A 12105-nucleotide genomic window follows, 5' to 3' on the forward strand; every position below is an offset into this window, starting at 1 on the left:
TGGAAATTGTTGCTACAGGTGGCTGAGGTCAAGGCACTGGGTATATTTAAGGCAGAGGTTGATAGATTCTTGTTTAGTCAGGTCATGAAGGGATGCAGTGAGAAGGGAGGAGACTGGAGAGGAGAGGGGTGTATCAGCCATGATGAAATGGTGGAGCGTACACAATAGGACACATGGCCTACTTCTGCTCCTATATCTATTTTAAACTCAGCAGACTTAGTATATAGTAATCAACTTCGTCATGAGAAGCTTTATAATTGCAATGTTAATGTTACCACCAGCAATATCTTGATTTGTAAAGACATTCAATGTAATAATATATCTTGATGCTTTCAAGAAACAGAGGACAAAATTTAACACCAAGACTTAGAAGGAGATTCCAGAGCAGATTACCACAGGCATTTTCAAACAAGTGGTTTTAATAAGCCTCTTAGAGTAGGATAGAAGTGTTGAGATTTATGGAGGATATTTCAGAGTTGGTCATTGATGACAAGACCACTACTGAGTTTTAGTTGCAGCAGAGGGCACAGTCACCAGTGGAATAACTAATTAGAAGAATGACGTGAAAAGAACAAAACTCCCCTTAAACTAAAGAGATATTTTCCTTTAAACATAAGAGACTAATAGTTAATCTCAGATGTATTTATTAGGAAAGGCCATTAAATGAGCTAAATCTTACTAACTCAAGGCAGTTCAGGTGAACCCACTCAAGAAAGCTGAATTCTGTGTAAACAAACCTAACATAAGATTGGAGAACACTATTCAATGGTACACATTAGCCTGAGGTAAATGTACAACTTCAAAGCTACGCTGAAACAGTCAAATGAAAATATGTAGGTAATGTGGAAAGAAAAGATTCTGCAGCTTTGGGCATCTTCAGCAACACAGAATGCTGGGGGAACTCAGCAGGTCAGGCAGCATCAGAGGAGGGAAATAAACTGTCAATAGCTCAGGCTGAGGTCCTTCACCATGGCTGGAAAGCAAGAGAGGGCGGAAGTCTAAACAAAAAGGTGAATGGAAGGGGAAAAGCACAAGCTCGTAGGTAATTGGTGAGTCCTGGTGAGAGGGGAAAGGGATGAATAGAGAGAATGATGTGAGAAGCTTGGAGGTGACAGTGGAAGAGGCAAAGGGCTGAAGAAGAAGGATTCTGATAGGAAAGGACTGTAGACCATGGCATAAAGGAAAGGAGGTTGGGAACCAAAGGAAGATGACGGGCAGGTCATGAATGTGGAAGGAGGTGAACAGAAGAGATCAGGGGTCCACAGGAATGAGGAAAAACAAATTAGGGAAATTGATGTTGAAGATGTCAGGTTGATGACTACCAAGATGGAATATGAGGTGTTGTTCCTCCAGACTACACTTGGCCTTATAGTGACAGTAGAGGAAGCTGTGGACAGGCATGTTGGTGCGGGAATGGGAAGTGGAATTGAAATGGATGGTCACTGGGAGATCCTGGCTGTTGTGGCATATGGAGCAAAGATGCTCAACAAAGTGGTCTTCCAATTTCCATTGGGTCTCACCAATGCAGAGCGCACACCAGGAGCACCAGGCACAATAAAGAGCCCCAACAAGTTCACAGGTGAAACATTCTCTTACCTGGAAGGACCGTTTACGGCCCTGAATGGTGGTGAGGGTGGCTAGGGGCAGGTGTAGCACTTAGCATAGCTGCAGGGATAAGTGCCAGAAGAGAGATTAATGGGGAATGCTGAACCAACAAGCCAACCAACAAGTGAAACCAACAACAAACCAACAAACAAAGAAAGCAACTTCCACAGGAAGCAATTGTGGGGTGTGGGTGTGATAGGGTGCCTGGTGTTGGGATCCCATTGGTGATGGCAGAAGTTGTGGAGGATGATGTCAGATGAAGAGGCTCATAGTATGGAGGCTGAGGACAAGGAAACCCTGTGCAATCAGTTCTCCTGGTGCAGCCTCCTTCACACTGGCGAGCCCTGAAACAAATTGTTGAGTATCTTCACTCCATCTACTGTGACAGCCAGGATCTCATTCCAATTTGACTTCCCATTCCCACACCAACATGTCTGTCCATGGCCTCCTCTACTACCAGATGCAGGTTGGAGGAGCCACACCTCATATTCTGTCTTGGTAGTCTCCAAACTGATGGCACCAACATTGATTTTTTTTTAACCTCCAATAATTACTCCCCTTCATTCCTGTGGCCCCCCACATCTCTTCTCTTTCCCTAAACAGCCTCACGATCTGTCCATCACCTTCCTTTGGTTCCCCACTTCTTTTTAATCCCTCCTATTAGATTTCTTCTTCTTTAGCCCTTTATCTCTTCCACCTATCACCTCTAAGCTTCTTGCATGATTCCCTTCCACTTCTCTCCCCACCCACCTACTCTTCTCCTCTCACCTAGATCCGCCTATTATCCACCAGCTTGTGCTCCTCTCCCTCCCCCCATTTTGGCTTTTGCCTCATCCTTTCCAATGCTGATGAAGGGTCTCGACCCAAAATATTGACTGTTCATTTCCCTCCATCAATGCTGCCTGACCTGCTGAGTTCCTCCATCATTTTGTGTATGCTGATTGTGCCTAATCCTTATTTTCTCTAAATAATACAAAAACTACATTTTAAATTAGGCAATAGAAGTCTCCTTAAGTCTGGAAGAAAATTTACTACGCTGCACTTGTCTTTTCCAAAAGCATAACCAAACTAACTAGACTAACTAGGATTTATTCTGAAAGTGCATTAAAAGTACCTTTCTTCTAGGGAAGGCTCCTTCTGTTGTAGATGAGGCTTGATTCCAGACATCGGCCGGAGATTTGTTGCAAAGGCCCTAATGGTGTAATTGATATCATTTTCCCGGGCAACATCACTGTCATAACCTACAATTATAACATAGTCAGAGACTATACATTAATCATTATGGAAACATACATGTAATATTAAAGGAATTTTAGATGGGGGAAAAGTACTATTTGAAAATGTTTGCCTTCCAAGAAAAATATTATTTTAATCATTGGATGAATCACTGACTTTAAAGGTATATAAAAACTAGTATACTTAATCTCCTCTGATATCTAAAAATTCTAGAACTTAGAAAAGGAACCACTATTTTAATATTTCAGTATCTGGGTCTTCTGATTTAGTTCAAGCCTTGAAATTCACCATAATACATTTCCCCAAGGGTGGGTGGGGGTCAGTTAACTTAAGCGCATCCAAAAAAGACCATACATACAGCAAGTCAAGGGCATTTAGTGTACCATAATACTATTGAACTTCTTAATCTGTTTGGTTTGTGTAGATTACACCCCTGCACTGTATATATTATGTATATTTTGGAGCATAAACACTGACGGTTATGACAAATTAACTGATGGAAAATAGTTGTTTATTGGTGACGCATATTTCATGATCAAATTATGAAACATAATTGGAAAACCTGATACAGAATCACAATAACTTAATTGAGTACTGGTAAGAGACATCAATTTGTTGAAAACTTGAAATGCTTTGAATTATTTGAAAATAAAACCTTTTATAACTATTGGTTTAAGCAACATAAGGACAGGAATTTTGTGTCTCCAACTGATGTAAGTAAGCAGTTTTCTCAGTTTTAAGTGCACATCTCATTTCAACTGCGGTCTCCTGCCACTCCAGCACATAGCTAATTCAGCCAACGTTTAGAAACAGTTACCTGCAGTAAAATGCACCAAGCGGGCAACTTCCGGTAAGATGGCGATGGCTTAGCTGCTTCGAACTTTTGCTCCGTTATTTTCCCTATCTTTGCACTATATGTCTACATTCTTAAACCTTAGTTAGGAATTTTATTAGGTCTCTTTTGCTTGCCTGTGAACACATCTATCTTATATTGTCTATCAGAAGCTCTAAATCCGGGAAAAAGGAAGTTACGGCTCCGCCGACTGAGATTATCGCTGCTCTGGAACAACACCGAGAAGATATTTTAAGGGAATTTAGAACTTCTTTCAACCAGCTGGATGCCAAATTGGATGGGATCAGCGCTAGAGTGGACGAACATGCTGTGCATCTATTTCGCATCGACTCGACCTCTGATAATTTAAAACGCCGCGTCGAATACCTCAAGACCCTCTGTTCCAGCCTAGAGGAGAAGAATAGTAAACTTTTTTCCAAAATGGTGGATCTTGAAAACCAGAGCAGACATTGCAATTTATGAATTCTTGGTTTGCCAGAGGCCACCGATTTTTCCGATTTTCTTTGTGAGATTTTTGGGAAAGAATTTTTTCCGACTCCACCTGAGCTTGAAAGGGCACACAGGGTCTACGTTCCCCACGCAATGTTGGGCTCACTCCCACGACTGGAAATTTTGTGCTTTCATCAATACCAGGTGAAAAACCATTTGATTATGGAGGCGCACCACAGAGGAACTTTTGCTTTTCGAAATTCAATCATTCGTTTTGTGGATGATTATGCCCCCCAGGTTTTGAAGATGCATGCTGAGTTTAAAGGTGTGATGAAAGTGCTTTTCGATCGTGGATTTAGACCCTCGCTTCGCAATCCTGCCGACCTCCAAATTATGCTTGCTAAGGGAGAATATAAGTGGTTTAAGTCAGTGAAGGAGGCTGAGGCATTTGTTGGAAGTCTTCCGGCGATCCACTCTTCTTTGGAACCCGGTCGGACCTTCTAAAAAGGTGGATAAGTACCTCTCGTAGTAAAAGTATTTTTTTCCGGACTCAGACTTTACTTGAATAACTCAGACACTATCTATTGAAACTCTAAGGGATGTAGACAATCTCTCCCTGGACTTGGTGCATTTTTTCTAAATAGATATTCTGTGCTTAATGCTTCCCTGCGGACGTTTAGATTGTACTTATGTACTCTATTTTATTCTTGTATAACTTTATCTATAGAGTTCTACAGTTGACTCTAACTTGCTTTGGAGGTTTGGTGTTTTTTATTGAAGGCCTCCCTGTTGGTTGATTTACAGTTCTGCTGCCTTTTTTTTCTGTAAATGGTTGATAAGTACTCTCCTCGAACCTAGAATTTCCCCCTTTTCTCCCTCCCTTCTTTTTTCTCTCCTTTTAATCTTCTATAATTTTTCGCGGGTAGGTTAGTTTTGGTTTTCCTTTGATTTTCTTTGTATTAAGTTTTATACTTCTGCAGAAGTTGTTCCTATTTGTAATTATGTTTTCCAGTGCATAAACTAGCTACCATTTGCTATATTATTTATACGGAACTGTTGTTAATGACACAGATCTGGAAGTCATATTTGGGTTAATTTTTTTGGTAGAGCTAGCTGCTTTTTTTGGTAGCCGTCTAGTTGTGGGTTGCGAGGATGGGGTGGATTTTCCAGTTTCAACATCACTCTCTGTTTCTATTGTTTTTCTTTGTTACTCAGGACATGTTTATGTTTTAATTCTACGAATCTATGTTTACATTTCTGCTCCCAGACTGATATTGTATTGCTTGACTTTTTGTATGCCTGCTGCCTTTTATGCATTAACAATTGATAATGGCTAGTACACTTAAATTTGTGAGCTGGAATGTAAAGGGATTGAATCATCCTGTTAAAAGAAGGAAGGTACTCTCACATATTAAACAATTCAAAGCTGACATTGCTTTCCTTCAAGAAACTCATATTCGTTGTTCCGATAACTCCCGGCTTTTGTCAAAGTGGCCGGGTCAGCATTTTCATTCATCCTTTGCCGCTAAAGCTAGGGGAGTCTCCATCCTTATTAACTCAAATATTCCTTTTGAACTCCATAATAAGATATCTGATACAAATGGCCGTTTTATTATTGTTTCTGGTAAACTATATAATACTAAATTTGTACTAGCAAACCTGTATGCCCCCAATTTTGATGATGTTAATTTTTTTGAACGTTTTTTTTCCTCACTACCAGACTTAAACTCATACTCTCTTATACTGGGTGGTGACTTCAATTGTTGGTTAGATCCTAATTTGGATCAATCGTCCTCTGTTATTAGACCACCTACTAAATCTGCCTTAGCTATCCAATCGTTTCTCTCTAATTATGGTATCTCTTTTATATGGCGTTTTCTTCATCCTACTGAGAGAGATTATTCTTTTTTTTCACATGTTCACCATACCTTTACTAGAATTGACTACTTCTTACTCGATAACCAACTCATTCCATTTGTCTATTCTTGTGATTGTCAGAGTATACTGATTTCTGACCATGCCCCAATTACTCTCTCTTCAAACTTTCCTGGTCTCCCCCAGAGGAATAAACACTGGCGGTTTGATTCGACTTTATTATCGGATGATGATTTTCTAAAATTTAGTAAGGATCAGATAACCTTTTATTTTAACACTAATACATCACCTGAAGTGTCATCCCAGATTGTCTGGGATGCCAGGAAAGCATATCTGAGGGGTCAAATAATCTCCTATACAGAAAATCTTAATAGAAAGTCCTGTGCAGATCGATTAGACCTCATTAACCAGATTAAAGAATTGGATCAACTGTATGCTCAAACTACGAACCCTGAACTATACAAGAAGCGTGTAGAACTTCAAGCTAAATTCAATCTTTTGTCTACTCAACCTGTCGAACGCCAACTTCTTGAAAGTAAGAGTCGCTTTTACATTCATGGTGACAAATCTGGTAAATTTCTAGCCAATCAGCTGAGGCGTTCCAAAGCCAAACAACATATTACAAAGTTCCGGAAGGAGAACGGAGACTTTACATCGGATCATTTAGAAATTAATGACGCATTCAAAAATTTCTATTCTCGACTTTATTCCTCTGAATCTTTGAATGACAATATCTCTGTTGATCAATATTTAAATAATCTGAATATTCCTTCGCTTTCATCTGATTTTAAAGCCAAACTTAATGCGTCTATATCATCAGAAGAAATATCTTTTGCAATTTCTGCATTGTCCTCAGGGAAATCTCCTGGACCTGATGGGTTTCCCGTAGAATTTTATAAACCATTCTCCTCAGTTATTCTCAGTATTTCTGACTCGTTTAATTGCGGCAAATTGCCACCCTCTTTTAATAAGGCATCTATTATTCTTTTATTAGAAAAGGGTAAAGACCCAACAGAGTGTTCCTCGTATAGGCCGATCTCTTTGCTTAATGTTGGTGTTAAAATCTTGGCTAAAGTTTTGGCTTATAGATTAGAAACTGTTATTCCCCCTATTATCTCTGATGACCAAACTGGTTTTATTAAAAACCGTCTCCCTTTTTTAACATTCGGCGTCTATTCAATATTTTGTATTCACCTCCAACTGGGATTCCTGAATGTGTTTTCTCTCTCGATGCGGAGAAAGCATTTGATTGTATAGAGTGGAACTACCTTTTTGTAGTTTTAGAAAAATTTGACTTCGGTCAAAGTTTTATCTCTTGGATCAAATTGCTGTATTTGTGTCCTACTGCCTCTGTTTTAACGAATTTTCAGAAATCCCAGTTATTTAACCTCAAACGTGGCACCCATCAGGGATGCCCTTTAAGTCCCTTTCTCTTTGATTTGGCTATAGAACCTTTGGCAATAGCATTTTGAAATTGTCCTGAATTGACCGGGATTTGGAGAGGGGGTGTTGAGCATAAAGTTTCTCTTTATGCTGATGACTTATTACTTTTTCTTTCAAATCCATCTACATCTTTACCTCCAATGTTTTCACTTCTGGACCAGTTTAGCCAGTTCTCTGGCTATAAACTTAATTTACATAAGAGCGAACTTTTCCCAATTAATAAAGAAGCACAAGAATTAACATTTCGTGATCTCCCTTTTAAAGTAGTCCATAATCAATTTACCTATCTCGGGATTACAGTCACAAGGAAGTTTAAAGATCTCTTTCATGAAAATTTTGCCAATCTTGCATATACTATAAAACAGAGTCTGGTACAATGGTCACCTCTATCTATGTCTTTGGTAGGTCGTATTAATGTTGTTAAAATGTATGTTCTCCCTAAACTTTTATATTTATTTCAATCAATCCCAATTTTTATTCCTAAATCTTTTTTTGATTCCTTAGACTCTATTATTTTGTCATATCTGTGGAAGAATAAGCGCTCTAGAATTAATAAAGTCTATCTCCAAAAACCTAAAAAAGAGGGTGGCATGGCTTTACCTAACTTTCGTTTATATTATTGGGCAGCCAATATACATTGTGCTACCTTTTGGTCTTTCTTCCATGGCCGACCCGAGTGCCCTAATTGGGTGGCAATGGAGTTGAGCTCCACTAAAGAATTATCTATCTCTGCACTTCTTGGCTATGTACTCCCTAGTAGTTTGTCCAGATTAATAGTTAATCCTCTTGTTAGACACACTTTGCGTATTTGGGCTCAGTTTAGGAAATGTTATGGTTTCCATGGTTTTTCCGTTTCCAGCCCTGTCGTACATAATCACCTTTTTCTACCCACTATGTATGACTCAGCATTCCATGTTTGGTATAGGAAGGGCATTAGACATTTTGAAGATCTTTTTATTGATAATCGCTTCGCTTCTTTTCAGCAGCTCTCTGCTAAGTTCAATCTGCCCAATGCTCATTTTTTTAGATATCTCCAAATTAGACACTTTATTGTTCCTTTAATTCCTAACTTCCCTGAAATGCCTGAGAAAAATGTTATGGACTTTTTTCTTTCCATTAATCCACTTGGTAAAGGTTTAATATCAAGTATTCAAGATAAATTAGCAGCCTTACGGCGTGCCCCTGTGGATAAAATTAAAATGGCATGGGAGCAGGATTTAAATACGTCCTTATCTGATGAGACTTGGGACTCGATTCTCAAATCGGTTAATACAACCTCTCTTTGTGCTCACCATTGCCTCTTACAGTTTAAGATTGTTCATAGAGCCCATATGTCTAAATCTAAATTATCTCGATTTTACCCTAACATCAGTCCGCTTTGTGATAAATGCAAAAGGGATGAGGCCTCTCTCATTCATATGTACTGGTTTTGTCCTAGCTTGGAGAAATTTTGGAAAGATGTCTTTATAACGTTATCGTATATTCTGAATCACCACCTAGAACCAAACCCTTTAATTGCTCTGTTCGGTTTCTGAGGTGAGACAGATTTACGTCTGCGTTCGTCTGAGTGTCGAATATTATCATTTGACTCTCTCCTGGCTAGACGTTTAATCCTTCTTAGATGGAGAGATGTTGCCCCGCCCACACATGCTCAATGATATTACGGCCTGCTTGGACCTTGAAAAAATTAATTATTCAATTCTTAATTCGGACTTAAAGTTCCATAAGGTCTGGGGACCTTTTATTGAGTACTTTCATAACCTTCCTCCTAACTAAGGTTTTTTTTTTCGGTCCCTTGCTTTCAGCTCCTTTTTCTTTTGGTAGTAGGCATTAATATCTTCTGTTGCTAAGTGTATTCACAGTTTGGGGGTTGGATTGTCCTGATTTATATTCTCTATATTGTGTTGTGGGTGGTCTGGAGTTTCCTTTGTTTGTTTTGTGTTGTGGGGCTTGGGGAGGACACTAATTTTACTTGCCTTCAATTTGGGTGCTTTTTCAATTATCTTTCTCTGTATCAGATTGTTATTGTATGCTTATTTTTGCACTGTATCAATGTCCTTCATTTTGATCTGGGTTTTTTTTATCTGTAGTTATGTAGAAAATGTATAAAAAAACTAATTAAAAAAATGCACCAAGCATCAGCACCAATGAGGAGAAATAGCAATTGACTTTGCTTCAAGGTTTCACTAACTGGATCTCCATGATATTTAACATGCAATTGGATCAGGTGATATCAAGCATGGATATTAAATTCAGTGGACTTTAGAAAGACTAAGAAAAGTAAGGTTTCAACATTTGTTGATGATGTGGAGAATTGGGGAGAGAGTAGAAACCATGAACCCTGATATCTTTAAAGATTCTTTAAAAATGTACACAAACATTAGTACCCGTACTGGAGATGTGTAATGATGCTTCATTAAGCAACTCTCAAGTAATGCAAGCAAAAAACAAACTTATTTAATTGGCTCAAAACATCTTTAAAAGATGAGGAAAACACCTTGTTGGTAATATGGCAATATATTTGATAGGAAACTCTCAGTGCAACCGTTTCACTAAATGCATTTGATGAAATATAATAAAAATATGTAATTGTATAGTTATGCCAAAACTTCTATTCAATCATTTCAGCATTGGACATTTGTGGGGAAAAGGGATTTTGCTTTCCTTAGTACAAGACTACAATAGAATCATCTTACAGGAGATTTCAAAATGAAAATTTTGACTAATCAATAACATACATAATTTATGTTCAGAATTCACATTCCTTAATTGCACTTCTTAAAAAGTTAATGTAATTCATCTAACTTAATACCAAAAGCAAAGGTCACTGAGATCAGTAGATTCTAAAAGGGCAATGAGTGTAAAGGCAGAAAGGAAAGTGAGGTGGGGCACTACTCTTAATTAAGGATGAGATCAGGGCAATAATGAGAGATGATACAAGATGTAAAGTGCTGAATGTTGAATCCATCTTGGTAGCAATTAGGAATAATAAAGGGAAAATATAGGCTGCCAAATCATAACATTACAACGGTACAAGCAATAGACCAAGAGATATCGAATGCATGTATGAATGGAACAGAGTTTGACTTTCAGATTGAATTGGGTAAAGCAAGTTGGTGAAGGCCGTGTTGAGGTCCTCAGAAAATGCATCTGTGAATAGTATGTTATTGAACCCATAAGAGAACATGCTGTCTTAGATCTGGCCCTGTGCAATGAGACAGGTAAAAATATTAATTTTGGAATTAGAAAATCCCCTTGGAAAGATTGATCACTGTATAACTGAAGTTAGACCAAGGAGTAGGAGTTAGTTCACCAAGGTCTGTAGGACAATAGTGTTAAATGCTGAACTGAAATCCAGAAAGAGCATTCTGACATAAGTGTCTTTGCTGTGCCAGGTGTGCCAGGGCCAGGTGCATGACGGATGCTCTGGTATCTGTTGGAGAGCAGTTCTTTTGCTAAGCGTATTGGTGAGTGTCCAGTGTGGCAGGAGGGGAGTTTCTGATATGTCATATTACCAGCTGTTGAAAGCACTTCATGATGATTGGCATCAGTGCCACTGGCAGTAGTCACTTAGTTCTGAAGCTGTAGAGTTCTTCAGTACAAGGAAGATGGTGGCTGATTGAAGCACGTGGGGACAGCAGGCCTGGATGAATGAAGTGTTGAAGATGTCCATGAGCTGATGTGCACACTCTCTGAGTACTCAGTCTAGGATGTCGTGTGTCTTGGCTGCCTTACAAGAGTTGATTCTGCAGAGCCCTTCTCACGTCTGCCACTGTTACAGACAATGGCTGCTCACCTGGGGGGAGGGGGGTAGCTTTCGCGGCTGGCATTGTGTTGCATTAATTGAAGCACGTGCAAGAGTTATTTAGAGCATGATGGAGGAAGGATTCACTAGTCAATGCTGTTTTTCCTCGTGTAGTTGATGTCCAGCCACATATACCGGGAAGCATTGTTAGACTGGTGCTCCTGAATTTGCAATGTACAGAGGGATGTGAGTAGTGATATTTTCCTTCCTGTGTAAGATTCAAGAGGGCAAAGACAGCCTAAGATGAGGTTTTTCCTGGGTGCTCCAAGAACTGTTCTGTCTCCAGACTTGAAGGCAGCATCCTGGACTTTTAGTTCCTTTGCATTCAGCCACGGCTTCTGCTTGGGTCATGGGATGACTGTTCTTGAGGTACCAGTCACGTCTACACACTTATTGATGTGGCTGGTGACAGATGGGGAATATTCCTTGATGTCTGTGTCTTCTCTGTTAATGGGGTGGCCGACTGTGTGTCTGTTTGTATAAACATGGTTGAGCCTGTTTATTCCCCTAGTGGCCACGGTGATGAGTTGGTGGAATGTTGGTAAATTATCCTGCAGGTTAACATAACTGAAGTCTCCTTCAATTATGAAGAGATCGTCCGGATGCTCGTTTTGTGGAGAGCTGATGATACAGTAAAGCTCTCCCTTGGCACTTGAGCTCAGGGGAATGTAGACAGCAGTGATGAACACTGTAGTAAACTCCCTGAGCAGGTCATGTGGCCAACATTTAATTGTAACACGTTCAATTGCCCAGAACAATGACTACTAACTACCGACGAGTTTGTACATCAACCTTTTGTTAATGTACACACAATTCCACCTCCTTTGGATTTCCCCGACAAGGAGATCCTGCCTGTACA

General features: G+C 39.4%; 1 protein-coding gene across 8 annotated transcripts in view; it reads right to left on the reverse strand.

Annotated features, from left to right (window-relative positions):
- Positions 1-12105, reverse strand: part of LOC132387335 (echinoderm microtubule-associated protein-like 5) — a 199617-nt gene that overhangs the window by 47509 nt on the left and 140003 nt on the right. For all 8 annotated transcript variants that reach the window (XM_059959693.1, XM_059959688.1, XM_059959719.1 and 5 more), the window contains exon 27: positions 2720-2846. In XM_059959693.1, coding sequence (XP_059815676.1) covers positions 2720-2846 — 127 coding nt within the window. The remainder of the gene's footprint in view (positions 1-2719; positions 2847-12105) is intronic.

The sequence above is a fragment of the Hypanus sabinus genome, chromosome 2 (genome assembly GCF_030144855.1).
Source record: "Hypanus sabinus isolate sHypSab1 chromosome 2, sHypSab1.hap1, whole genome shotgun sequence".
NCBI classification, from domain to species: Eukaryota; Metazoa; Chordata; class Chondrichthyes; order Myliobatiformes; family Dasyatidae; genus Hypanus; species Hypanus sabinus.